General features: G+C 49.4%; 10 protein-coding genes across 10 annotated transcripts; 6 read left to right on the top strand and 4 right to left on the bottom strand.

Moving 5' to 3' along the window:
• Positions 1-188: 188 nt before the first annotated feature.
• On the top strand, positions 189-1,079 carry F5Y00DRAFT_265448 (uncharacterized protein; the record flags this gene model as incomplete). Its single annotated transcript, XM_048011786.1, has 1 exon — positions 189-1,079. A coding segment is annotated over one exon (891 nt), but the record flags the coding sequence as incomplete, so codon positions are not given.
• A 374-nt stretch (positions 1,080-1,453) lies between these two features.
• On the bottom strand, positions 1,454-3,008 carry F5Y00DRAFT_265449 (uncharacterized protein; the record flags this gene model as incomplete). Its single annotated transcript, XM_048011787.1, has 4 exons — positions 1,454-1,572; positions 1,632-2,201; positions 2,322-2,717; positions 2,819-3,008. 4 exons carry the CDS (start codon positions 3,006-3,008, stop codon positions 1,454-1,456), a joined length of 1,275 nt encoding a protein of 424 aa, XP_047861431.1.
• Positions 3,009-3,489: 481 nt separating this feature from the next.
• On the bottom strand, positions 3,490-5,417 carry F5Y00DRAFT_265450 (Cys/Met metabolism PLP-dependent enzyme-domain-containing protein; the record flags this gene model as incomplete). The annotated part of the gene is made up of 5 exons (XM_048011788.1): positions 3,490-3,796; positions 3,910-4,463; positions 4,563-4,922; positions 5,212-5,263; positions 5,326-5,417. The coding sequence occupies 5 exons, from the start codon at positions 5,415-5,417 to the stop codon at positions 3,490-3,492; spliced, it is 1,365 nt and encodes a 454-aa protein (XP_047861432.1).
• Positions 5,418-6,265: 848 nt separating this feature from the next.
• On the top strand, positions 6,266-7,855 carry F5Y00DRAFT_272823 (FAD/NAD(P)-binding domain-containing protein; the record flags this gene model as incomplete). Its single annotated transcript, XM_048013055.1, has 2 exons — positions 6,266-6,339; positions 6,412-7,855. 2 exons carry the CDS (start codon positions 6,266-6,268, stop codon positions 7,853-7,855), a joined length of 1,518 nt encoding a protein of 505 aa, XP_047861433.1.
• A 333-nt stretch (positions 7,856-8,188) lies between these two features.
• Positions 8,189-9,829, bottom strand: F5Y00DRAFT_272824 (pyridoxal phosphate-dependent transferase; the record flags this gene model as incomplete). Its single annotated transcript, XM_048013056.1, has 3 exons — positions 8,189-8,903; positions 9,003-9,594; positions 9,721-9,829. 3 exons carry the CDS (start codon positions 9,827-9,829, stop codon positions 8,189-8,191), a joined length of 1,416 nt encoding a protein of 471 aa, XP_047861434.1.
• A 500-nt stretch (positions 9,830-10,329) lies between these two features.
• On the top strand, positions 10,330-11,142 carry F5Y00DRAFT_272825 (uncharacterized protein; the record flags this gene model as incomplete). The annotated part of the gene is made up of 1 exon (XM_048013057.1): positions 10,330-11,142. One exon carries the CDS (start codon positions 10,330-10,332, stop codon positions 11,140-11,142), a length of 813 nt encoding a protein of 270 aa, XP_047861435.1.
• Positions 11,143-11,709: 567 nt separating this feature from the next.
• On the top strand, positions 11,710-13,721 carry F5Y00DRAFT_255215 (autophagy protein; the record flags this gene model as incomplete). Its single annotated transcript, XM_048010272.1, has 6 exons — positions 11,710-11,849; positions 11,928-11,962; positions 12,074-12,829; positions 12,922-13,046; positions 13,116-13,277; positions 13,362-13,721. The coding sequence occupies 6 exons, from the start codon at positions 11,710-11,712 to the stop codon at positions 13,719-13,721; spliced, it is 1,578 nt and encodes a 525-aa protein (XP_047861436.1).
• A 490-nt stretch (positions 13,722-14,211) lies between these two features.
• On the top strand, positions 14,212-15,176 carry F5Y00DRAFT_272828 (uncharacterized protein; the record flags this gene model as incomplete). The annotated part of the gene is made up of 1 exon (XM_048013058.1): positions 14,212-15,176. The coding sequence occupies one exon, from the start codon at positions 14,212-14,214 to the stop codon at positions 14,947-14,949; it is 738 nt and encodes a 245-aa protein (XP_047861437.1). The 3' UTR covers positions 14,950-15,176.
• Positions 15,177-17,769: 2,593 nt separating this feature from the next.
• On the bottom strand, positions 17,770-19,485 carry F5Y00DRAFT_255216 (flavonoid 3',5'-hydroxylase; the record flags this gene model as incomplete). The annotated part of the gene is made up of 4 exons (XM_048010273.1): positions 17,770-18,183; positions 18,241-18,526; positions 18,591-19,212; positions 19,287-19,485. The coding sequence occupies 4 exons, from the start codon at positions 19,483-19,485 to the stop codon at positions 17,770-17,772; spliced, it is 1,521 nt and encodes a 506-aa protein (XP_047861438.1).
• A 4,517-nt stretch (positions 19,486-24,002) lies between these two features.
• F5Y00DRAFT_246061 (AFG1-like ATPase-domain-containing protein) lies at positions 24,003-26,244 on the top strand. The gene is made up of 2 exons (XM_048009079.1): positions 24,003-24,509; positions 24,564-26,244. The coding sequence occupies exons 1-2, from the start codon at positions 24,263-24,265 to the stop codon at positions 25,970-25,972; spliced, it is 1,656 nt and encodes a 551-aa protein (XP_047861439.1). The 5' UTR covers positions 24,003-24,262; the 3' UTR covers positions 25,973-26,244.
• The last annotated feature ends 261 nt before the right edge of the window (positions 26,245-26,505 follow it).

The following is a 26,505-nucleotide window of genomic DNA, read 5'->3' on the forward strand; positions in this document are numbered from 1 at the left end:
TTCCCATCATGGGGCCATCAACGTTAAAAAACCCAGCATTGGGCCCGCCGTTTTTTTTTAAGGGTTGGGGTGGGTTATTTGGTAAAATATATAATTTGCCGGGCCCCCCCCCCCCCCCCCCCCTTTTCCGACTGGGGTCGCAGAGTAGGAAACTGATAACTCACTTCTGCTAATATATAATAATACAGTGCAAGAAGTTTTTCGACCTACCCCTCGCAGTAAAGAACTTGGTTCACATCCCGCCCGACGCGTCCAAGCACTTTGAAGGCTGGACGGCCGTAGGTGACGCCTTTTCCTCCCAGGGCATCTGGGACCCCGAGGATATCGAGAGGCTGCGCAAGGAGAAGCCGACGGAGCTCAAGGAGGCCATCGAGATCCGAGACCCGTGCGGGAAGTATCCCCCAGGCGGACCGGACCTCAACGTCTTGGAGGAGCACCTCCCCGGCTACGTCGACTTCCTCAAGAAGTGGTTCGCGGCCTGCTTCAAGCAGTCCCTCGAGAACATGCGCCTCGTGTGTGAGATGCTCGGCATCGAGGACGTCGACTACATCGGGAAGACGTTCGAGCCCCGCCACATGTGCACACACTCGACCTGGAACTACTTCCTAGGCATGCCGCTCTCGCCGCTCACCAGCGGATCGGCGAACCGGCTAAACGAGCACACCGACTACGGCCAGTTTACCATGCTCTTCCAGGACATGGAGGGTGGTCTCGAGATCCACGACTACGAGGCCAACATCTACCGGCCCGTGCCTCCCATAAAAGGCGCCATGATCGTGCAGGTGGGCGACCTGCTCGAGAAGCAGACCAACGGCAGGTGGAGAAGCGCTCTCCACCGCGTCACCGCACCGAGCCGGTACATGTACGGCGGAGAAGGGAGCCCGGCAGCAGAGGACGCGCTAGTCAGGCGCCACTCGCTCGTCTTCTTCGGCCATCTGAACCTTGACCGTATCATCGAGCCTCTGCCGGGCTGCGAGAAGCAAGGCAAGTTTAACACGTTCGAGTGGAAGAATCGTGTAACGGCCAGGGAGTGGATGGCCCGCCGCGTCGAGCTGGAGTATGAACGCAAGAACATGTAGGACGCGGCCGACCGTGTGCGTCTAATCGCAAGGGTCATGTTTGAGGTGCATAGACTCGATAGTTCCTAAGAGATATGACGATGTAATCTAGCATCTACAAAGTAAAGGTACAATGATTGGAGCATTGATTAGGTAGGTATCTTTCCATGTGATGTAAAAACTCAATGATCTTTAATATTCACCAACTAAATTTAAGCGGTCGGTCAGGGGTACCTAGTCCACCATCTGTCAGTAGATCACAGCTACATGTAGACAAGCCAGCCCACCGGTCAGGGACAAGGAGAAGGAGAAAGGGGAAAGTCAGGCCAATGAAGGGATATTTCCCACACCGAGTGCCCGCATAGATTGCCCGCATACCGGGCCGTGTCAGTTCTTTAGATCCCTAACGGCTTGAACGAGGAGGTTGCTTTCTTGTCGAAAGATGGTTCAAGGTAGATTGTATGGTTTGAACTGGTAAACCCGTTGAAGGTCGTATTGCATACGGCCGAGTAAGCTACCGCATCACCGTTAGCTTCTATAACATCGAGCCCGTGCAGGAGCCGAAGACTTTACCCCCCATATCCTTGAAGACGAGCCAATCCCCGATTTCAACCTTTCGATCGAGTACGCACTTTCTATTGATGCAGTCGTTGGAGTCGCAGCTTCGCCCCCAGATGGAGCACTCAAAGCCCGAGGACGTCTTGCGGGTGTCTTGCTCTTGCCCGTGCCATGTACCCTTGTGGATTATGGCGATTGGATAATAGTCCGTGTTAACGATGAAGTGCATCATAAAGCTGCTGTATATGCCGTCGTTGATGTAAACTCGCATGGGTGCCTCCCGGCCAATTGCCGTGGCATTCTTCCTCTGCCCGATGACCTTAGCGGCCAGGTAGAAGGGGCTGCTTGAAAATAGGGTACCCGGTTCGGCTATGATGCGTAGACCCCGATTTCCTTCTCCACGGAAGCATGCTTCAACGGCGGGTCGCACAGCCGCTGCGATCTTGGGAAAGGTGACATCCGTGTAACCGCCACCAATATCGAGGATGGTCGGGTTCAGGCCTAGCTCTCGGGCCATGGTAAAGGCTTCTGCCGCTTCCCCGATGCCACGAACATATGCCGCCGGGTCGAGGGCTACACTCGGAGCTAGAGAGCAGGAGAGATAGTTGTTAGCTAGCACATACCTTAGGTACATATATCACATCGCATCGTCGCATCACATCATACATATCGACTAGTCAGTTATTACAAAAACATTCAACCTACCTGCATGGAAGCTAACACCTGCAAATGCTAGCCCGAGCTCCTTGGCGAGGCGAATAAGTCTCAGGAAGTCGTGGCGAGAAGCACCAAACTTAGTGCCTAAAGGGTCGGCGTCGGTAGGGTCGTCGGCAAAGATGCGGAGGACCACGTTCGCTTCGGGATAGTGGTCCTTAAGCTTGCGAAGCTCACATTCGTTATCGAAGGTGATGACGGACACACCGAGGTTACGGCACAGACCTAGGGACGCGAAAGGCTTGCATGGGTGAGTGAAAATGATTCGTTCCGCGCAGATGCCCATGGACAGGATCAGCTCAATCTCCTCGATCGACGCGCAGTCGAACCCGGCGCCGCAGGAGGCCAGGGTCTGGATTAACCGTCCATCGTTGCTACTTTTCACGGCTATTTGTAGTTGAGTTCAGCTTAGTTCCCCCTATTTTCGAGTCGTGTGGCATGGGAACTTGATCATGAGAGGCAGATATGCTGTAAAGCCTCGTACGTACCGAAGAAGGGTGTAACATCGGGAAGAGCTTCTATCCACACAGTCCACTTCCGGACAACATCACCCAGGTCAGCGACGTAGAACGAGTCCTCTGACGCCGAAAGCACATTTCCTGGCGTGTTCGGGCTTTCGACGACCTTGACGTGGTTTTCAAACGCTTCCCTTACGGTCACGGTTACATTGACGGCCATTGCTGCGATTCGGGATGTGTACCTATAGGTAATAGAACTTTAAAGCTAATGATGTCTTAATGAAATCAATGAGAAGAGGCTGTGGAGATAATATTCAAGCCTACATATATACCTAATTTAATATATAGCATTTGTATGCAACCAACCATATATGAGTGTCAAAAGCTGACGAGCGTCGTAACAGGAGTGCTCGAAAATACAACCACATATTATTAAAGCGGCTCCCAGGAGAGATACTCTTTACTTCACTGCAAGATAAGATTGAATTCCGTATGTTATTTATTATTTATGGATGTTACGTATGAACGCACTATGCAGTGATCTAGTTCTGCGTCCGAGCAATATTAAAGAAGGTAGGGGAAACAGTCAAACCCATCCGAGATAACCTGCTTATAACGATAACGACGAGGAGGGAGCATCGGGATAAACAAAACACTATCTCACTCCTAATACGCATACCCATGTCACATTCAGACCACCACTACCCCATGTTGCCTCCTTCTCGTACCCGTGCCCATGGACGTGCTGAAGGTCCGTAGAGGTGGCCGTTGATCTCGTCCTGAAGTTGAATCTTTCCACCCTTGACTTCACGAATCTTACTGGTCCCTGCATGCAATACCTGTTCAAAGGCCTGCTGGAAGTCGGCCTTGATATCCTTGATATTCTCGATGCCGACAGATAGCCTAATCATGTCCTCTGTAACCCCGACCTCGGCCCGATCATGAGGGCTGAAGTGCTCATGCGTGGTCGAAGCTGGGTGCACGACGAGGGTCTTGGCATCGCCGAGACTTTCAAGATACAGATAGATTAGACTGCTAGGAAATCAAGGCAGGGAGATGCTATCTCTTTTGGTTGGTTGGGGGGGCGGGGAAGATGGAAGGGGGCAAAGGTACAAACATACTTTGTAGTGATCATAATCATCTTAAAGGCATCACATAATCGAGCACTTGCTTCGAATCCGCCCTTGAGACCGAAGCAGATGACGGAGCCGAACCCTCGTTTGAAGTACCTGAGCGCCTCCCGGTGATCCCGATGATCTTGGTGGCCGACGTAGTTAACCCAGGCGACCAAGGGTTGCTCCCGCAGCCAGTCGGCAATTTCTGCCGTATTCTGCGCGTGACGCTCGCAGCGTACGGCGAGAGACTCGAGACCAATCAGCAGCTGCTGGGCCGCGGCGGCGCTGAGAGTGCTTCCCGTGTCGCGGAGGATCTCGAACTGGCAGCGGATGGCGAAGGACCGGTGTGAGAAGCGCTCCCAGAGCCTCGTACGGGGGTCGTGGAACTGGGGAAATCGATCTGCGTGACTACCCCAGTCAAAGGCGCCGCTGTCGACGATGATACCACCTACTGTAGTACCGTGCCCTCCGATCCATTTGGTAGCTGAGTGAACGAGGATGTCCACCCCGTGGTCGATGGGACGACAGAAGTATCCAGCACAGCCAAATGTATTGTCGCACTGAAAAATGGGGGGGAAAGGGGGTAGGATGTTAATAGTTCTCATTCTTCACATGCGATTCCAGTGGGCTCAAGCTTATAGGGGTACTGGAGTACTTACAATCAACGGAACTCCCTTGGCGTGGCAAACAAGCGAAAGCGCCTCAAAATCCAAAATCACGTTGCCAGGGTTGCTGATGCTCTCGACCCAGACGAACTTGGTTTTGTCGTCGATAGCAGCCGCAAAGTCTACAGGGTCTCGAGACTTGACGAAGCGGCACTCGATACCCATCTGCGTAGCCAGGGTGCTGAACTGGTGGAACGTGCCGGCGTGGACATGAAATGACGAGACGAAGTTGTCGCCGGCGCCGGCGAGAGCCAGTATGGTCATGGCCACGGCTGCCGAACCGGATGCGACAGCACATGCCGCCACACCACCTTCCAACTCGGCCAAGCGGTTTTGGAGGGTATTGACTGTGGGCTAGAGAGATAAAGAGTATAGGTAGTTAGTACGGTATAGTATAGTGCAGCATAAAGCAGCGCTGGAGCAGGGGGAAGTGCAGGTGCTAGCAGAAAAGAAGGGAGGAGGAGGAGGAGACATGCATTAGTAAAACGGCTGTAGATGTTCCCGAACTGTGTTAGGTTTAAAAGACGAGCACCGTGTGATATGCTGTTGAATTCAAAGGCCTATGAAAACAGATGAAGCATAAGTCACTGGCATGAATTGGCCCCCTGGCGTTCGGGGTTTCGGGGTGGTTGCTTTATCTTACTGCCGAGCTGTACACAGGCACAGCGCAACTACCCAAGATATCCGGGAACCGGCTTGAAAAGGAAGTGTTTAGTTTCGTATTTAAATATTTTCCATAGGTGCTAGGGGAGCCTACCCGGCATGAAGCAGTTGAGTCTCGAACTCCCTCGGAGGCTCCTGGTCTGGGTTGTGGTCGAACGTGTGACTGATGTCTGTAACGGCCCCCATCTTTAGAACGGAAGAAGAATCGAGCGTATGGGCGAAGGGGTTGGTGAAGCTTCAAATCGGCAGGTCATACCCTCCTTCTTTTATGTATTACATGGTAGTTACTTAAAGTACACACTTAGGAAGATATAGGGAGGTATGTATCCCTGTGGCATAGCCGATACGTATTTATTGGGACGTTAAAGGTAGTATTGAAAAAAAATGCTAATGATCTAATTAATCATATTAAGATGGTGAAAACAAGTAATGTAAAATTTCGAGACGCATAGGAGCTGGGACTGTACGTTGAAGGGATTTTGAAATGGGAGGTAGGGACCAAAAGGGGATAGGGGCAACTGTACGTTATATTGGAGGGCATCCCTTCGGCTTGCCGCAATGGCCCAGATTTACTATACGGCAGCCGGCTAGATACCCTTACCTCATCCTTAACACTTCTAGCACCCCTAACTTATCCCAGCAAGCTCAGACTACGGTTTTCGAGATTTCATACGAAACGCGATCTAAGGCACGATGGTCGATGGTATGTATGCACGAGTAGGTATAGTCAACCCCCCCTAATGTACACTCCTAAATAACTTGACGATCATATACCTACAGGGTGTAATTGAAAGCAAAGTGCATTATCACGAGATCCGTACTACACCGGTGCCCGAGTATCCTTGGTGGCCCAGCTTGGGAAACTTGTGCAATCTGTTGATTTCTCGGTGGGTGTATTCACTCGACAAGACTTGATCATCCTAGAAACCTCTCTCTCCACTCGGCTCCGCCAGCCTCGCCGAGATAACCACCACATATTATCTTTGTATACTTGTGACCTGCCTATACTACTTTCCTAGGTACCAGTCATCGAGATGGGGATGGACTTGAATAACTTAGATGTTATCGTCATTGGTGCAGGTTTCTCAGGCATCCTCGCCGTGTACAAGTGAGTAACATGCAGTATAGTATTGCAACTTGATGAGTGAACACGGAAATAGCGACTTATTTGTCCATACAGGTTGCGTCGGCTAGGGTTTCGAGTCTGCGGATTCGAGCGCCAGGGAGGGCTCGGTGGCGTCTGGCGTGAGAATGCCTATCCTGGGGCAGCCGTCGACAGTCCTTTCCCGTTCTACCAGTTCTATGATGCAGACCTTCTCCGTGACTGGCGATGGGAAGAGCAATTCCCCACTCGCGCAGAGATGATGAGGTATTTTGAGCAAGTCGATACCAAATGGGGCATCTCTGCCAGCTTCGAGTTCGGTGCTTCGGTTTCCGGGGCCGAGTACTCGGAAGCCACGTGGAGATGGGTTGTATCGCTGGAAGATGGCAGACGAGCGAGTGCGCAGTGGCTCATTCCAGCTGTAGGCTTCTCATCGGTGCTCAACATCCCTCGGATACCGGGTATAGATCGGTTTAGCGGACCCGTCTATCATACGGCAAGATGGCCTCGCGACGCCATGGACATGCGCGGCAAGAAAGTGGCCGTCATTGGTACCGGGCCCAGCGGCGTCCAGGTCATCCAGTCCGTCGGTAAAGTTGCCAAGTCCATGACAATTTACCAGCGGACTCCATGTCTTACTCTACCTAAATATAGCAATAGCCCAGACAGGACGGCCGAGACGCTGGGGATGGGACCTGACGGCTACCGAGAAGCTCTGCGGCTCGGTCTTCAGTCTCCCAACGGTTTTGACTATGTGTGCCGAGACCAGAACACGCTAATGGTTCCATCCGAGGAGCGAGATCACTTCTACCGGAAACGGTATCTCGAGGGAGGCTGGGCCTTTTGGATGGCGGGCTTTCGGGATTTGTGCCGGGACCCCCGGGCCAATCGGGACGCGTACGCCTTTTGGGCCGAGCAGACGCGGGCCAGGATCAGCTGCACAACCAAGCGGGAGCTGCTGATACCCGAAGTGCCGGCCCTCCCCTTCGGCGTCAAGCGGCCATGCCTTGAAGAGGATCTCTACGAGGTCATGGATCAGCCACAGCTGGACATTATTGACATTAGCGAGAAGCCCATCGAGATCATCACCGAGACGGGCATCTGCGCGCACGGAAAGACGATCGAATTCGACGCGATCATTTTAGCTACGGGGTTCGGCGACGAGGCCAGCGGGCTCAAGAGCCTTAATATCCGAGGTCGAAATGGCACCCCCCTCGTAGAAGCTTGGTCCGGAGGTGTCCAGTCGCATCTCGGGATCGCCATCCACCAATTCCCCAATATGTTCTTCCTCTACGGGCCCCAGTGTCCTACACTGCTAGTCAACTCTCCTGCAGTCATAACCGTCCAGGTCGAGTGGCTCTGCAGAGTCCTATCTAGCAGCCAACGGGGGGCTCGTGTCTCTCAGCTGGAAGCGACTGGCAAGTCCCACGATGTGTGGCGGCGGAAGATGGGAGAACTCTGGATGAATTCGCTATACCATACACATCCTCGTAATGCGAGCAAACAGGAACAAACTTGGTAAGTGGCAGCAGGGCTTTCTGCCTAACTCGTCTCCTCTCGCGTCTATTTGGCTGCTAAAGTAACAACTGGGTTAGGATTGGAGGATTGTTGCTATATCGCACCGAGCTGGAACGCTGTCTGGCTAACGGGCTAGAAGGATTTCAAGTCACATATGCTTCTGAAGAACTTACAGGTAGGTAGGTAGGCTAGTACCTAGTTTAACGTCTTATAATATTTTGGTCTATTTCGAATATAAAAACTCACAAGTATCAAGTAATTTATACATAAGAGGTAGCCATCCTGGAATTATACGACTAAAGGCTTGCTTGTATTTTCACTTACTATACCAAGTTTACTATTGATTCGACTGGCTCTCCGGTCCGACCTCTCCCTTAGCGATCTTCTCGCAAAGTATCTTGAGAGCATGGCCGACAAACTCAAAGTCACTGACTTCTAAGTATATCTGTGCGCAAATTCTAGCCCATATCCAGCCCTTGTAATCAATAAACGGTAGCCACGTTCTGTAGGTGTCGGATAGACATTTAGTCAAGTACCGCACCGCCGGCCCAACCTGTTCTTCGGCTAGAAGGGCATGGGTCTGCGAAATTTTGACCGAGGCAGCTGAATGAGAATCCCCAGTAGCAATCCTCAGGGGCAGTCGAACTGTTGCAATGCCGCAGTTCCTCATCTGACTGTGAGCTCCGAGTGCTATATCAGGTTCCTCTAGCACCTCGGTCTCTAGGATACTGGCGACTCTGTCTCCTCCTTCTTTGGCGAGCCAACGCACATACTCGTAGATGGCGACCTCGCCACCGCATATGTCCTGCCTGAAGCGGAGCGCGGTCGGTATGCACATGTGCGGCATGTTGTCACTCGTGGCCGTGTAGGCGAACAGGGTCTCAAACGGAGATGTCGCCGGGTCTGCGCTGACCATTTGGGACCACAAAGGCAGGGTAGACTGACCCCCTCTGGGAATGAAGCCGAAAGACGTCGGGATCGTGGAGCGGAACAAGTGCTGGTTCCGCTGTGCTACATACAAAAAAGCACACGGTCGAGGAACAAATAGCCACCTGGTAGCAGCGAAAAGAAATAGCAGTTAGTTAGCACACGCAAGGTTAAGAACAAGAGCTACAAATGAATCGACGTGGATAGACAATTCACATGCATACTTGTGGCACTCGGCAGTGAAAAAATCTGGCTGCAGCTCATCGAGATTGACCTCGAACTGGCCGACGCTGTGAGCTCCGTCGACCAAGGTCATGACGCCTTCCCTCTGACACACGCGCACCAGCTCCTCGAAGGGCATCCGCACGGCTGGGATGCTAACCACCGTCTCCAGAACGGCTAGCCGAGGACGTAGTCCCTCAGCTTTGATCTGGGCGATGGCAGCCTCGAAGCGGGACACGATGTCCTGATGCGTGGTGGGAAACTCGAATTCGACCTTGCGCGCCTGCAGGGGCCGCGTCTCGGCCAGAGAAGTAATGGCATTGTCGATGGCACCATAGGTGGTCGACAGGGTCAGGACGACGTCCCCCGCCTCAAAGGGGTAGTTATAGAGAACTGTGAAGATGCCCGTGGTGGCGTTGGAGATGAGGACGCACTCGGAGACGGCAGCGTGAACCAACTGGGCGATACCGAGGCGTGCCTCCTGCAGAACAGGGCCCTGCGAGAATCCCGAGAACAAGTCGGGTTGAGCCTCTAGCTGGGCCCAGAGGTCTTTCAGTTTGTCACTGACAGCCTTGGGCCACGATCCACAAGATGCTGAGAAATTAAGTGCCTGGTCAGCAGCCACGGTTCATGGCTAGGTATTCTGTAGCGAGTATGATTTGATTGGGATGCCAAGTGGGTATATACATGCAGAAGACTTGGGTATACCGAGCCACTTACTTGCATTGAGGTTGATGTATCCTGGATCCATGCAGAAAGCCTCCAACATAGGCTTCCCGAACGGGATGCGTTGGCCGTACTGATCCTGAAAGGTTCGTCTCGCCGCCATGTGTGCAAGACGAATGGAACTGGACAGGTGGTCGACAGGTAATTCAAGTAAATATCGACGAAGGATTCAAAGTCTAGTGGAGAAACAAGTAATTCATAGTCTAGGGGGGACGCTGCATTTTAGGAACAGAGATCCACCGGCGTAACGAGATCCAAGGACCAATATAATATGTACATGTGTGTATGTGTGATGGCTACCTACTGCATGTTCCAATATACTACTATGTTCGTCACTATGTCGTGAGAATGCGCGCATCCCGATTATTACGTCTCCTTGCTGTGTTGTCATACTCGTATGCATATAGACCTACATAAGTAAATAGATACCAAGGTAGTAATCAATTTGCCGCCGGTCGGGTAGGGGCAATAATAGACTTAAGAAGCCAACACCCTCTCGCGACTAATAAGTCATAGAAGCGGTTTCTAAATAGTAGACCATACAGTATACTATACCAGACAGCAGAAACACTTGAAGTTGAATTCTTCGCACAGCTAATAATCATGGCCTTGAACAATTCTACTCGCTGCAGCGTCTCCGATAATGATATCAAGTTCTACCAAGAAAAGGGATATCTTCGTTTATCTCTACAGGAACACGGCTTGTTTCAAGACCTGACCGAGTTGCAGCAGTCAGTAGCTGACATTTTCCAATGGGGCCTAGACAAGGGGAAATGGCGGCACTACTACGAAACGACTGACGGGAAGCACATACTCTGGGGTACCGAGAAGATCATGGAGTATTCAACACTAATGCAGAATCTGATCGCGGGCGACCGAACCCTGTCACTTCTCGAGGCGCTGACGGGCCGAGACATGGTCGTCTTGAAGGATGAGATCGGGTGGAAGTTGCCGGGTGGGAAGGGCGCGGCGCCTCACCTCGATCGGCCCGCCTACTCTCAGTTCGCGCCCGAGTTTGTCGAGATGATGGTCGCCGTCGACGCCCACACGGGACAAAACGGGTGCTTAGAGTTCGTCCCGGGCTCTCACAACGAGGCCGTGCCCATCTCGGCGGACGGCCGCATCGAGCAGACTTGGCTCAAGGGCAGGGAGTTCGTTCCCATGCTTCTAGACGCCGGAGATATCCTCGTATTTAACGAGAGCATGGCGCATCGGCTGGCGCCCAACGCCTCCGATAAGAGACGCGCGGCGGTCTTTGGCACATACCACTTCGATCCGTCCCAGGCCTATCTGCGCGACGAATTATATGCGCATAGGCTTGTTCACAGTCCCCCGGAAAACGGTAAGGCGTTCAAGGATCCTTTTCCCGATGAGATAAGAACATTATTAAGCCAATGGCCTGGAGGCTGGAGCTGACATTGTGTGTAACCAACTAGCTTGGGCCGAAGCAGCCTCTGTATTGCCCGATCGTTAGACCCCCTACCGTCCCTCCGCTTTCTGTACCCTCCTTCATCTTACATATGGCAACCCCCACACGGGAAGTTGGTGGCGGCAACCACAGTACCTAGTTAGTTATGAGTCTAGGTCTCTATCACGGCGCCGATGGCCTGTGCCATGCATGGAACATTGGGTTTCATTTGAGTCCGTCAACGGGTTGTGGGGGGTAGGTATCGTTGGGATTTGCGGTCAGCGATGGACTACCTAGGTAGGTAACTAGTGGTGTACACGGGGAATGGAATGAGGCCCCTAACCATGTGAATTTGCTGTCGTTTTCAGATTGGCTTTGTCTTGACTGTTTTCAGCGAGATAATCCTCACTGTGGCTGATATATATCCCACCATTCTTTATTCTAGATCAACCACCAACAACAAATTAATTTTTCCTTCGGGTCACTTGAGCGTCGCCACACATAGAGAGACGAGGAAATAGAAAGAAAATAGCCGAAAAGAAACAAGACGAAGAAAAAAAGATAGAGACAAAGTTATGGAGTCACCCGCCTCCGAGTTCGAATTGAAACCGGCAGTGATTTCCGAGCGGCCTGAGGATTCAGGGAAACGGGTTGCCCCAGACCAGTTTGATGATCGATACCGTACTACAAAGAAGGAAATATATGCTTACTACTGGTGAGTTGGCAGGCTTCACATCGTAGGGTCCGAAGAATATAAGGAAAGGAACTTAACTAATTATGACGACTCCCACAGCTACTACATCGGCAGCAATGGGCTCACACTGTTCAGTTCGTTCTGCTCTTCACCTTTCCCATCCTCCTCAATCGATCTGATGTGATGAGGAAATCATGGAAATGAGAGAGTCAAAAGCTTACCAGGGCCTCCCGGCACGTCGTTAGACTTTGCTCCCTCGGCCTTCCAGAACCTGCTCAGTCAAGCAGCCGGTGATGCGGGCACCCTGCCCTTCGCCGGCACCACCCGCACCATCGACAGCATTGTGCTTCTGAGCAACGGCATCTCCTTCTCCATCCAGATCGTGGTCTTCCTCGTCCTCGGCAGCTTTGCCGACTTTGGCAGCTGGAGGTCCGATATCCTGATAGTGCAGTCTCTGATTGCCTACGCCATCGGTTTCGCCTGGCTGGGTGTCCACGACGGGGACAAGTGGCACGTCGCTGTCGGGTTGTATATTGTAGGCCTGGTTGCTTACCAGACCACTTACACTTTCTGGAATGCTGCCTTCCCGGGACTCGCACGCAACACGCCCGAGATGAAGGCTAAAGCCGATGCGTATGTCGCCGGGACCGCCACTCAGGAAGAGTACGACTATGCCGACAGTCTGATGCGCAGCCGATTGGCCAACGTGGCACTCTGCATCCAGTCTCTCGCCGAAGTCGTAATTTTGGCCATCATCATCGGTATGATGTTCGGCTTGAAGGTCACCGAGAGCGATGCCAACAACAATTGGGGGCTCAGCGTCATCATCGCGTTTGGATCCGCGGTATGGCTCGTAGTTTCGCTGCCCTGGTTCTTCCTCGAGAAGCGTCGTCCGGGACAGGACCCTGGGAAACGATCCATCATCGTTGCGGGCTTGTGGCAGATTTGGCACGCAGTCAAGACCATCCGGAAGCTCAAGCAGAGTCTTATATATCTTATCGGTAATACATACCTACGAAACAAGCCCCAGCGGAACGATATATATTTATACCGTCGCATATAATTACAGAAACGTAGCTGATCAGAACTTCAGGCTACTTTTTCCTGGGAGACTCTCTCAACACTACCATCACTCTTATCTACACCTTACAGAACGCCAAGTTCGAATACGATGCCCTCTCACTGACATACTTGCTGCTTATTGGAATCGTCGGCCAGGTGAGCATGGACATTTTGCCTACACGTTCATTTGATAAAAGGAGAAGAGACTGACTTGAAACTCGACAGGGCCTCGGAACTTTTACGTTTTGGTGGTTTCAAAAGCGCTTCAAGCTCGAGAACAAGACCATGTTTGACGTTGTCGCCATCGCCATCGTCGTTCTTGATATATGGGGCATAATCGGCGTCTGGACTGACAGATTTGGATTCCACAACACCTGGGAGTTTTGGGTAAGGAGCGCTTTTTCTACATAACCAGATTTATATTTTTTTTTTGTCGTTTTATCGCACACTTACTTATGTGTACTGGAATAGTTATTCGAGGTATACTTCGGATTCTTAATCGGCCCATGGTACAGCTACTCGCAAGTCATGATTTCAGAAGTCACTCCCCGCGGCCACGAGTTTCTGTTCTTCAGCCTTTTCAGCATCGTCGGCAGGACGTCGTCCTTTATCGGCCCCTTGGTCTCCAGCGCCATCATCGATGCGATCCCATCCCATAACAGCTCGTCCCCATTTTACTTTTTATTACCACTGAGTGTTGTTAGCTGTGTGGGTTTATTGTTCTTTTTAAATATCGATAAGAGTCGCGTTGAACAGGAGAAGTTTCTGGAAGATAAAGCTAGACACTTGAGGGAGAAGCTACGCAGTAATTCCCTTCCGGAATCAACGTGAAAGGGATGTGGTTAATAATGAGATGGTATCCACGTACGTGGAAGAAGGAAAAAAAAGAGGAAGTTCGATCCGGTACGCCCGTCATATTGGGCTGTGGGACTTAGGCTTCTTCTCTAAGAGGGTAGACAGGTGGATAGACGCGTGTATGGCTCTTCGCCGTAACTGATCGTTTTAGATAGACTGTCACTTTGGTCTTTATGCGTTACAATTGCGCAATACACTTGGACTTATAGGCTGTAAGATCCAGTTCAAGACATCTGGGGCGAGTGTAATAGATGCTCGCCACATCAACAACCCAAAATTATCGAGTAGTGCTTGCAGTTGGCATGTAACATCATTAACTTACAGGTGACACGACTTCCCCATAGATATTCCATACTTACAGTATATTTGATGACTCTCCTTCGCGGAATTCGCTCTGTTTTACACATCATTCTAGATTTACGTTTTGAGCACAAAGCAATTGTTTCCTATCGAACCGTATTGCATCATGGGCAGTGATAACAACGTTCGTGTCCTGCCAGTCACAGAAGCCGATGACATAACTAGATGCTTCGAGATTGCCGCAGCGACCTTTGGAAAGCAGACGGCAGACGATATCTGGATCGCCTTCAACCCGGGTTGGGATACTCCCGAGGGGAAGATGAAGGGCATCTCGCGCATGAGGGACCAATGGTCTACGGCGACGGTGGATAGAGCAGGACAGCTCAATACAATCTTCCTCAAAGGGACGGTTCTAGACTCGGCCGGGAGTGAAGTTATGGCAGGCATGGCCCTTTGGCTTCAGATCTCGACAATCGTGGGGTACGGCGACGCCCCGAGATACAATCTCGCAGAAGCCATGGACTTGGATACCCTCTATCCGGGGGACCCATCGACCCACAGGTACCTATGTCAGATGGACAAGTCCCTAACGAAGCAACGAGTCAAATGCGTCGAGGAGGCTGCGTCGCTGTCTCCCCCAGCCGTTCTAGTGCTAGAACTCTGCGCTGTCGACCCGGCTTTTCAACGAAGAGGCGTGGCGTCCAAGCTAGTGCAATGGGGCGTCGACGAGGCGGCACGGCGAGGAGGCCTGGAAGCTGTGGTAGAAGCGTCCACAATGGGCAAGCCGCTGTACAGCCGTCTAGGATTCGAGCAGGACGGGCCCGAGATAGAGTACCACCTTGACGATGAGTTCAAAGACCGTGTACACCTTTCCAATGTCTTCATGCGGACTGGCCGGCCATAGACAAGGATGACATTGACAGATGACATTGACATAGGTGTTTGGTGGTGCTGTCCCATTCGGAATAATTCGCCAATTTAGGGAGCCTGCAGAACGTTGCACAACGTGAAATCTCGTGCCGCTGTAATACCAGAATACCTGGATGGTATCCTTACTTTACTACCGAGATCTGTGCTCTGCGGTTGGAGATGCATGGATGTCAGCTTCTGGGCGCCTGCAGTATCGGTAGATCATGAGTAAATTCAATCGCACAGTGCAATACGACCATGCACAATATATTTTTATACACAAGATGTACAAAGTACTGTTGCACTTCCCCATATGCGGCATGTGCACCTGCCAAGATGATGAGCCTTGGCAGACTAGACCCCTACTAGCTTGGCACTAGTTTGGCACTTGCTACGAAGTACATAGATAGCTTCAATCACCAAGTTTTTCTCTTTTCATCATCTTGCCGCTTGCGGGTAACATTATACCTCATACAAATCAATTCCCAACTCTTTCCGGAAGTCATCGTCCATGCTTCCGGCCCGACAATTGCATGCCGCCCGACCTTCACCACAACCGGTGAGTACAAGCCCAACCAACCAGCGCACGATGCTAGATGATGTTGGCGTACGCGTTGGAACTCCGGCATGTTGCCGTCGTGTTCCGTTCCGTAGAGTCCTCCTTTATTAGTTATTATTACTCGTCACTTTTACTTTTACTTTTACGCCATATACAAGGCGAGAAGACGGCTTATCTCATGCCCTAGACTGAATAGTTGAGTACCTAAAACAGGCTGGGCCCGTTCCGCGCCATAATCCCTAGTCTTAGGTATCTCAGCAAACAGCAAATTTAGACCTCAGCTCGTGGAGGCGAGTTAATAAATGCATCGGTTGTGTGACAATACCTTTTTGGGGTAAAAAAAGTATCATAAAAGCTATCCTGGATAATTGAGATCATCTCTGGTGAATGCCGACGTGGCGCAACTTGGCCCGAAGCCTCCCAATCCCCCCTTGCGACTAGGGCAATCGTCCGCCTGTTGTCACAGTCGATTGCGATCCTTGAATCATCCAACCGTAATCCAATATCCTTATCGTGCGGGATATGAAGACGGACTCCTTTGACATAAGCTTGTGAGCTCTTTCGATCTAGGGTATTGTCGGTAAAGGACGCGTCATCGTATTCAGCAGTTCCTCCGACGCGGAGCCATGGAACCTCGTTTTATAGAGGTATCGTAGGACTCGGTCAGTGGCAGTATGGTACTTCGGTCCCGGGTTTCGGTTGAAGCGTGCGAGTCTGGAGACGGCACAAGCCATGTCTACCTAGTTGATTAATCACCGCGACACTTGGGATGGAGCCTATCTTTCGAAGGTATATGTTGATCGAGCTTGCGCTAGCTATATCCTCGTATGAAGACAGCTCGTCTGACCAGTAAGCTGGCTAGTCTTATCAAGTTAATCACTATGGCAAAGCCAGATGTGTCGCTGAAGTCGGTCGCGGATAATCTAGACCCCCGGGAGCCACTGAAGGTCCCAGTGAACTCCTTCTATCACAGGAGAGGCGATTCCCGTAAGCCATATGGAGCCCGAACCAAATCGAAGGTAATTTGAGGACATTTCTGTAAACACATCATTGGGGACTTGAGCCTACACAAACACGCTGACCATGCCGTACTTGATGAAGTCAAGATCGAAGCGTGCCTCAGCATAAGGGTGCTCAATCCCAACATCATCAGCGATTACGTCTATCGCATCACTTTATGACCCCGAGTTGCTCGGATTTACCGCCTGCGCGTCCTCATCTTCGGCAGGGATATCTACTGAATTCTGGTTTGAATCGGTGCTCTTCAGAAGTTGAGCTAGAGGCTCTAGGAATGCTCGCCGCCTCGATCTTTCGAAGGATGGCATCGTAGCCCGTTTATTTATATAGTAGTGTTGAAATAGGGGGCCGAACAACAGGTGAATACCCTCCTGAGAATCGAAAGGGTACAAGAATCCCCACATATAGTCCAGACCGACCGGTAATCAACCTCGACCAAGCTGCTCTCAAGATGACCGATAGGCTGTAGTCTCGGCTTGGCGTACGATTAAAGGGTGAAGTTGCGCGGTTTCGCCGACTACTCGGAGACTGCTAAAAATGAAGCCATTCCCAGATCCAACTATCAATCACTATATATGGTAACTGGAGCTCGGACTTACAAATCCCTGTTGTACCCCTGGAGATCTCTGAAATCTACCCTCGAGTCAGTTTGATGTTATATCTGATTCTCAAACCCCTCTGTTCGTAAGAATTTTCGACGATTGCAGTAAGCAATGATCCAAGTCGCCCACTACTATTTGAATCCGTTTCGGGGCGGCTTGTCTAACCATCTTGGAAACGCTTACTCTGAGATGTGTTTCCCAGGGCCTCCTTGGTTGTCTGCATCTTTTCGGAACGTCGATCATTGTCTTTTGGGGGGAATCGGTCTTGGGTTGTTCTATGACTTACTCGAGACGAACTTTGAACGAATTGCATTGTCTCTTCTGACAACTATATGCACAACCGCTTCAATCCACGATGTAGGAAATGCATTATCACGGTCATCAGGGGCAGCAGGAAGAAACCAGTCAACAGCTACCCTGCGGGATAGATATAGTGACCTATTGTTTATAAAATAGGTAACGTGTTCCCCCTTATTCTGAGGAGGAGCAGGTATTAGGAGATCATCGATGCCTACCCTACCTACAGTCTACCCTGAAGCGTACTAGATGCCTCACGTTTTTCACTCTGGACCCAGTCATTCTCACATGTATGACCGCTCTACTTGTGCTCGAGTGATATCTGCTTATCTGAGAGGTTTCAGATGCCCAGTTCCACCATAGGCGGCCGACGATCGAGCGTGAGCCACATATCCTTGAAATAACTAATTCCGCCTTTATATACGTGTCGGGAGGGTTCATTCTCGTTCAGTGCGCGGGGCTTGAATGTGCGGAGAAACTGCAGAGGAGCCTTGTAGAGCTCCATATAGGCTATGTCGCGGCCCAGGCACACGCGAGGACCATATCCAAACGTCTGGCTGAACTTGTTGAAGTCCTTGGCCCTCTCGGAATCGAGCCAACGCTCCGGGCGGAACACCTCAGCATCCAAGCCGTAGACGTTCGTGTCGCGGTGCACAATCCAGGGGTTGCACGTTACCTCGCAGCCTTCAGGGACATACTTGCCGAAGAGTTGTAGCCCGCCCTTGGGTACGAGACGCGGCATGATGTCTGGGGCCTGCGGCATGCTGTTAGCATATGTGCCCGTAGTTTGGGATGATCAGGGGTATCTTGCTGGTGGGTTTATCCGCATTGTCTCTTTCACGCAGGCGACATAGTACGGGCAGTGCTCTAAAACTTCTTCATACATAGGCATCTGGGATAACTTCTTTGCTCGAGTTACTGCGTCAATCTCTGCCATGACCTTGTCGTACACGTCGCTATTGCGGATCAAATTCGTTAGGAGCGCCTGGAAAAGCGTCCCAATCGTGTCCGAACCTGCGAGAAGGACGAGCAGAACTTCCGCCTTGATATAATCGATGCCTAATTCCTTGCCATTTTCATCGCGAGCCTCGATAAACCTAGCATATACGTATAAGACAAGACTTAGACAGGACAGGACAGGACAGAGATTTTGCCACTCACGTTTGGAGAAGTTCAATGCGACTTTTTGTGTTGCCCGCTTTGATGTCATCATATCGTTTCTGAACCAGACGATCGCGAAGTCTCATCAGGACTCCAGCGCCCGATTCGTGTTCGGGGCTTGCGACTAGGTATCTGCCCATTGGTGTTTTTTTGATCCACTTGGTCAATGGATAGAGACGGGCCATCACTCCAAACGGTACCAGACAGTCGTGGAAACCTTGGATAAGACCATCGACATCTTTTTCTTGCTCAATAAAGCCGATTGGCTCCCCGAAGCCGATCTCAGATATAATGTCGTAGGCCATATACACAGCCCAAGGAGCAAAGTCGAACTTTTCGCCCGTGGCAGCAAATCGATGATCCAGCTTCTCGAGCCACTTTCTCACGATTGCGTCAACAAGTGGCTCCATTTTCTTGACATTCGAGTAAGCATAGGGTGCAGCGGCGATCTTTCTAAGCCTGGCATGAGCTGCGTGGTCATATATGTTGAATATGGACTCGGTCTCCCCAAAGCTTCCGGTAATATAATGCTGTGATTTTTCTGCATAGCGGCTGTAAATTTCCGGCAACTTTGTAGCGTCGCTCACAATAAGCATCGTCGGAGTGATGCGTATGACGGGTCCTGATAGCAAGAAATGTGAGCTTTTAATGTTATCGTGGTAGACACGCCTTTTAAAATGCGTTGAAAGCCCGTACCATGCTTCTTATGCAACGACTCGAACACTTGGAGCTCTGTTGCCTTAACATGGTGATATGTGAGCCATAGTCTGGTGACACTGCCCCAGAATGGACCTGGGAAGGAAGACAGAGGGTGGAGGAAGCGGTAGTATATGATTTGATACAAAATCACGAGCGAGATGTATAAGATACCAAGAGCGACGATGGTGCTAAGCATAATAATCATATTAATATGAAGAATACCACGATGCAGCAGTAGATTCACAAGTCAAATTAATATCATTTCAGGCGCCAAAAAGGGGATGTAGTTTTCTACACATACAGGGAGAGCAGAAGATTTTATTCTTTGCAGCATGCCAGTACGAACGGTATAACTGCCAGCCCTAGGACTCGTCTAGCCTTCTGCATAGGTACTCCATAGATTAAACGTCGGTAAGTTTCTCGAGACTCATTCAAGATCAGGGATTTGACGATGCCTAAGCCGAGGCCAGTACATACATGCTGCATTCACCGTCGTATTTGTGTGCCGTCAAATTGCGAATACCTATCACAGGTGCGCCCGAGCAGATGACCTGTCGATCAAAAGCAATATCACTGCCTACCTACACAGTCTACTTCTTACGCTTTATTCACGGTATAGGTACAGGTCGTGTAACGAACTTATTGTGACTCCAGGCCCCAACTGCCACCAGCTGACGAACACATACATTTCCAATACCTATCATATAATATTGCATCGTCCATCCAAGTCTTCCTCTAGTCGCAATAGTGCATACTCATGACCTTCAAATCTCTAGCCATGGATGACTCTCTCTTAATTATAAAGTTCCTACGTCTCCAAATTATCCAGCCCTTAAATACCTATGCTTGCCTTGATTTGCCTTAGAGCTTCACCTAGGTCCTGTTTAGTGATACGATAGAGCTTAGAATGGTATTAGACTAACAAGAAGCCTTACTAGGTTTAAGACCTTCGCCGACCCCATTTGGTTTCTTTTATCATTATCATCTTTCCTGTGAACTTTTCCTCTCCGTTTGCTGTTATGGAGCCTTCTCTTGTGCATATATCGCAATCAATTCGTTATAAAGTTCGCCTTCGTCTTAGCGATTGTCGGCTGAGGCGTAGCCTCAAGCATCTGATCCTATTTTCAAGTCGTCAGTAGACTTAGTATGTGGATCTACATCGAGAGACAACAATAGGTACTTCCTAGGGCCCTTTGAGTATGGGTCGGAGATCGATCCAGGATCTGAGTTCGATTTTAATTCCGATTCAGATATTAACTCTTGCAGAGTGGCAGAGTGGCAGTGATGGACGTCGGGGCCGCCAATGTATAATCCCGCAGCGGCACCGCCAGAGACATTATCGGCCGCCTTGAGCTCGGCCTTCCGCAGACATTCGCTCCTTCGAACTGGCGCAAGAGAGGCCCGAGGGAGTAAGACAGTGATGCCTAGTCCATGTGAGGACCGCCGAGCCTCGGATAGTAATGCCTGCGAATTTCGTTGCTGAGAGGTGATTGCTCTCAGGCCGGGTCACATCGCCTTCTCGAGCATTCTCCTGTGTAGGAGACTTGTTCTGGTCCGTCAACTCATCCAAAGCAAGTGGCTGCAACACCAGCAACGACAGGCCTGTGCAAACGCCAGCGCGCACAAACGCCGACGGAGGCGCGTATACTTGCACGTACTATGGTTGTACTCCACGGTTCAAGACGCCCAAACTTCTTCATAAACATAAACGCGAAGGACTTCTTGTCCTTGGGTTGCCTCATGTTTATGGTGGTGGCTACCTACGATGCGGTGTAAAGTGACACAAACTTGTAAACATTCATTATTATAATACATGTAAATACCCAGATAACTGGTATAAAGGGTAAATGGTTTTAACAGTATTGCTTGTTATTGTAGGATTTTACTTCTAAACCTTCATGGCGAAATTAAGTAGGCATAAACACACCTCCTAGCGGCGCCTTGCTTATACCTAAGTCGTTACCTAAAGACTCACCTTCCACTAATACCTACCTAGGTATACCCAAGTTTAGACCCGAAAAAAGCGATACTTAGAAACAGCACCAAGACACCGTTGTCTGGTTATTGGCAGATAGTTCTTTCGGACGCAGATTGATAGCCAATTCTACTGGCCCAAAATGCTGAAAGCGAATATCAAAACTTGGATATGTTTAACCAAGCAAGTTCCCTCGACTATGTGTCATCTTTAGCTAAATCTCGGACCGTAGGCGGTTTGGTATCGCTTTGTGTTTACCTAAGGCCTAGCTTCGTCTTTAGCTTTCCTGATATTGAAGTAGATGGCTGATAGGAACTCTAAGGTTCGTCATTGTTCCAGTAATATTCCACGAATTTGACATGTACCTGGCGTCCGTTGTGTAAATAGGCGCGATAACCCTTAAGCAACTAAGATGCTGATAGTATATATCCTATCCATTGATTTGGTAGGTCGTCCAAGAACCAGCCCTGGATAAAAATAGATTCATAACTCGAAGGGATCATTCTTTCGTTATTCGTGCCATCGCTGCTTGGCTCCGGCATTGGATATGATATCATCGGCAACAATCCAACCCCTATTAGTAGAGGCAGACTTGGTGTAGCGCCCTTAACGCCAGCCTCATACCCTGATCCGAAAAGGATATCCGCGAAATGCTCGAGTATGAAACTTGCGCCTACTGAACGAATAGGAGGACGTATTTTGGCAAGGAAGGGGGAGACCGTAATGCCACCAAGGGCAAGCCGAGTCGACTAAGCTGGGGATTCTCATCATCTTCTCTACTTGCTTTGCGCTAATGACCAATACAAGACGGATACAGGTGTCTGCAGTGACGGCTGCGTAGGTATTACCGGATAACCGGTCTGCTATACATTGTCATACCAACGTGTCCCGTCTAGATATACAGCTGTACCTAATTGTTGTCTTTTTGAGCCACAACTAAATCCATCCTCTCTACGAAGAGTGCTACATGACTATTGTGGTCGCCGTTTGGGCAGAATCAACGTCAAGCTTATTATTCTTGCCCCTCAGAGAGCCTCATATCGTAACGAGGTGGAATCAAACAGTATGGAAATAATTTCGTTGTTTCGCGGGGAATTCTAACCTATCTAACGAGCCTACGGCCCGTATAGACAAACATATCCTTTGTTCTAGATGTCTCATCTAGAATCCTGACACATACGTTACCTAAGCTATCTTATTATTATTCGCCTCTCTCTTTTCAACGTTGGTCGTTTTATGATATAGGATTTCTTGCGCATCTATGTTCGCCATCTAAGGCTATCTCTAAGGTTATCGGAGCTATACTTACATTCGTTTGGAGTAGTTAGCATAAACAATGTAGGCAACGAGACAAGCAGAATGGGGCCTTGTGAATTTTTGGATACACTCTATTGCACTATGTACTCAATGACTGCTGGTGTGGTATTCAATTAGAGTGATGCTATTTCTAGATTACCTTGCCGGGCCTACAATGTAGATTACCCCATAAAACAGGTGTACGCACTTGGCCACAAAAATTACTGTAAATTGACACCCTTCAATTCTACCTTATTACCTTTACAAAACGTTGATGTTTTTCAATGAAGACAATAGATATTGACAAATCTTTAATATATTTAACTTATTTACAATTCAACTAATTGACTAATACGAAATTTGAAAGAATGCGACCGTGTTCCATAGTGCAATTGAAAAAGTAATCTTCGAATAAGAGGTACTAATCTATAAATAAGGCTATATTAATCTGCGAATAGTGGCATGTAATCTACAGATAAGGCTAACTAATCTCATATTCCTCCAACACAACAGCATGTTTAACAATGGTTACTTATATCAATAGAATCAGCTCAACAAGGCGAATCTAATTATACTTCAATCATATAGTAATACCGTGTTTTGGGTAAGATATTGGAGAGTGACAAGAGATAGGTAGTCAGCCTGGCGGGCCTGCCAGGCCTGGTCAGGTGACCTCAGAAACATCCCCACGATCTCCCAGTCTTATACATCAATTAAAATCAATTAAATTTCCTAAATCTATTAAGTCTATCATACCATTAGACCATTAGATTATTCGACCATTTAAATCGTTAATAACCTCTTTTTCGCATGTATTGGCCGTGTTTTGAGAATGTTACGAAACAGAATGGGGCCATGTCATTTTACTAATAATTTTGGTGGTCGGGTGCATACACTTGTTCTGTGGGGTAATCTACGTTGTAGGCCCGGCAAGGTAATCTAGAAATAGCATCACTCTTCAATTAAACTCGTAGCTTGTGGCAACACTTTGGGAAACGTTTCCTAAACATTTACTATGTTCCTTACCATGGTACACATAACTTGAGTTGATATATTGACATTTTATAAATCTTTTACAAGTAAGACACTTCGTCGTAGTTTGCACTGTTTGAGTAGAAGAGTATACCCTATATTAAGTGAGATTTGCCAATTAATTGCCAATTCTGTAATAACTGACTGGTCACCAGTGCTAAGGGATAAGACATAAAATTGGGCTAATTTGTGTCCCAACTACGTCATGCGTAACTGACTAGGTTAGTCAGCTAGTTAAGACCTTGCCCGTGATGGTACGGGAGTTAAAGAATAGCCGTGATTGAGCGGTCCTAATTTTATCTTATATAAGAGACGTATGAGCCTCGGCTAAGCGTTTATCAGATCAAGCCGGAAATATTCGGTTTAACAATAGATTTTAGGATATAAGAATAATCTATCCGTTTCTAGAGCGGGATCTTGTCGGAGACAGTCGGTAATTTCCCCATTTGCGCATATGTATACGCTCTAAATGCCAGGTACATATCTCCGAATAATGACCAAATAAAGACTACCTAATTACTATTTCTTACCTTTGATAATAATTACAACTGGAATTTCACCTATACCCTCTTGACCTTCTCGAATTTTAATCAACCTACGTAGTATACTGCCGGCCTATGATGCATAAAGACCTTTCAAAAGAGTCGTTTATGAGGAGGACCTGTTAAGAATGCGCCGCCATTCGCTTCGCACCCCTCCTGTGCGACGTTTCTCTGCCCAGACCATCGTAAAACTCCAGCCAGGACGCCACATATGCACTCGATGCTTGACAACGAGGGCGGGTGAAAGCCGACAAGGGACGATCAGCTCTTCTGCAGCCAGTCCCAGGCCATCATCCGCCATCTTGACATGGCCCACTTTCTCGCCGATCGCATCCAGACGTTTTGCGACCGTTGCGACACCCTCTTTAGAGAATGGTTAGAACACCAATTCAGTCTTCACTTGCTTCCATTTCTAAATATTTGATATAGCTCACGTACCCGATAATCATGGCCCGATTCAAGAATACGATCGGCGAGTGCGGGAAGGGCGCATCCGAGAGGACCAGCACCAACGCGGGATTATCCAGAATTTGCAAAATTTGCACGACGAACTGGTTCATTACCGAGCGCAACCCGTTGTGCGTCTGAACCTCGGAACTTTAAAACCGACCAAATCATTATTTTCGTGGTTCGGACCGAAGCCGGCCTCTAGAGCCATACGAGAGATTCCAGCCAATCTGCCGCGAGGATTATATTTGTACGGCGATGTCGGGAGTGGGAAGACGATGCTGATGGACCTCTTCTACGACACATTACCGAGTTCCGTCCAATCTAAGACCAGAATACATTTCCATAACTTCATGCAGGATGTACACAAGAGGTTACATAAGATGAAGATGACGCACGGAAACGATATAGACGCAGTCCCGTTTGTAGCAGCCGATATCGCAAAGAAGGCGAATGTTCTGTGTTTCGACGAGTTTCAGTGTACCGACGTAGCTGATGCGATGATCCTACGAAGGCTTCTAGAGTCGCTAATGTCCCACGGAGTTGTTCTCGTGACGACGTCGAACCGACACCCGGATGAGCTGTATAAAAACGGAATTCAGCGCGAATCCTTTATTCCGGCGATCCACCTTCTAAAGTCGCGGCTGCATGTCATCAATCTCGACTCTCCTACTGATTACCGCAAAATCCCGCGGCCGCCGTCCGGGGTCTACCATACGCCGCTCGACAATCAGGCAGCGTTGCACATAGAGAAGTGGCTCCGGTTTCTCGGCGATTCCGATGCGCCAGAACCTCACCCAGAAACCCAAAAGGTCTGGGGCCGCGAAATCCACGTTCCAAGAGTCAGCGGTCGCTGCGCTTGGTTCACTTTCCAAGAACTAATCGGCCGTGCGACGGGCGCGGCTGACTACCTCGAGCTGATGCGCTGCTACGATGCGTTTATCATATCCGACGTGCCCGGCATGACATTCCGGGAGCGCGATCTGGCGAGACGTTTTATTACATTTATTGACGCTGTCTACGAATCCCGCGCTAAGCTCGTTCTTACTACAGCTGTTCCCCTAACGGAATTGTTCATCTCACCCCAAGAATTACGGGAGTCCCTGAAAAGGGATGGAAAGCCCGTAGACGATGATGATGACGAATCGACTAGCCACGCCATGCAGCACATGCTCGAGGACGTGAACAGTAATATTGACCAGTTGAAAAACTCGAGTCTGTTCTCCGGCGATGAAGAGCGCTTTGCGTTTGCGCGAGCGCTATCGAGACTGAGCGAAATGTCTAGCAAGGAGTGGGTTGAACGCGGTATGGGTCTAGAAAGTTCGGGGGGCAAACAGGAGAGGGACGGTTGGGCAAAGACCCGTAGTCGACAGATGGAGGATAGTATGTGACCTATGCGATACGGATTAGATAGAGCCCGCCCTACTACACACTAGCATGGTTTGGCGTTTATTGTTAGCTCGACGGTTTATTACGGGACGCATACATACATAAAACGGCGGCGAGTGGGCTACAGTTTTGTGGCTAGAGGGCTTGATACCTCCTTACATCGTAGATTTTGCGCTAAAGATATACGAGATCATGAAATCCGCCTGGCTGTGCTTTTATTAGCCTATCCAAGTTTGCGTGATATGATAAGTTTTCTTTTATGCTTCGGGCGTACGGTAGTGCAGTGTGTTATTGCGTTAAACAGCGAATTGAAGATAATGATTGAACTGATTGGTGATGCTCGAGGTTAGTGCATATATGCATATACGAGATATCTATTTAGGAGTCGTATCCCCTCAACTGGCATAAAACAGCAAACCCACTATTTTCAGTATTGATACATCGAGATTGGCTAAAGAAGATAGACTGGTTCTATATTATTAGATTGGCCAATCATATTTATTATAGAAGTATATTGCAAGGGTTTTTCCTTTTG

Source organism: Daldinia vernicosa (genome assembly GCF_022497035.1).
Source record: "Daldinia vernicosa strain CBS 139.73 unplaced genomic scaffold F5Y00scaffold_55, whole genome shotgun sequence".
NCBI classification, from domain to species: Eukaryota; Fungi; Ascomycota; class Sordariomycetes; order Xylariales; family Hypoxylaceae; genus Daldinia; species Daldinia vernicosa.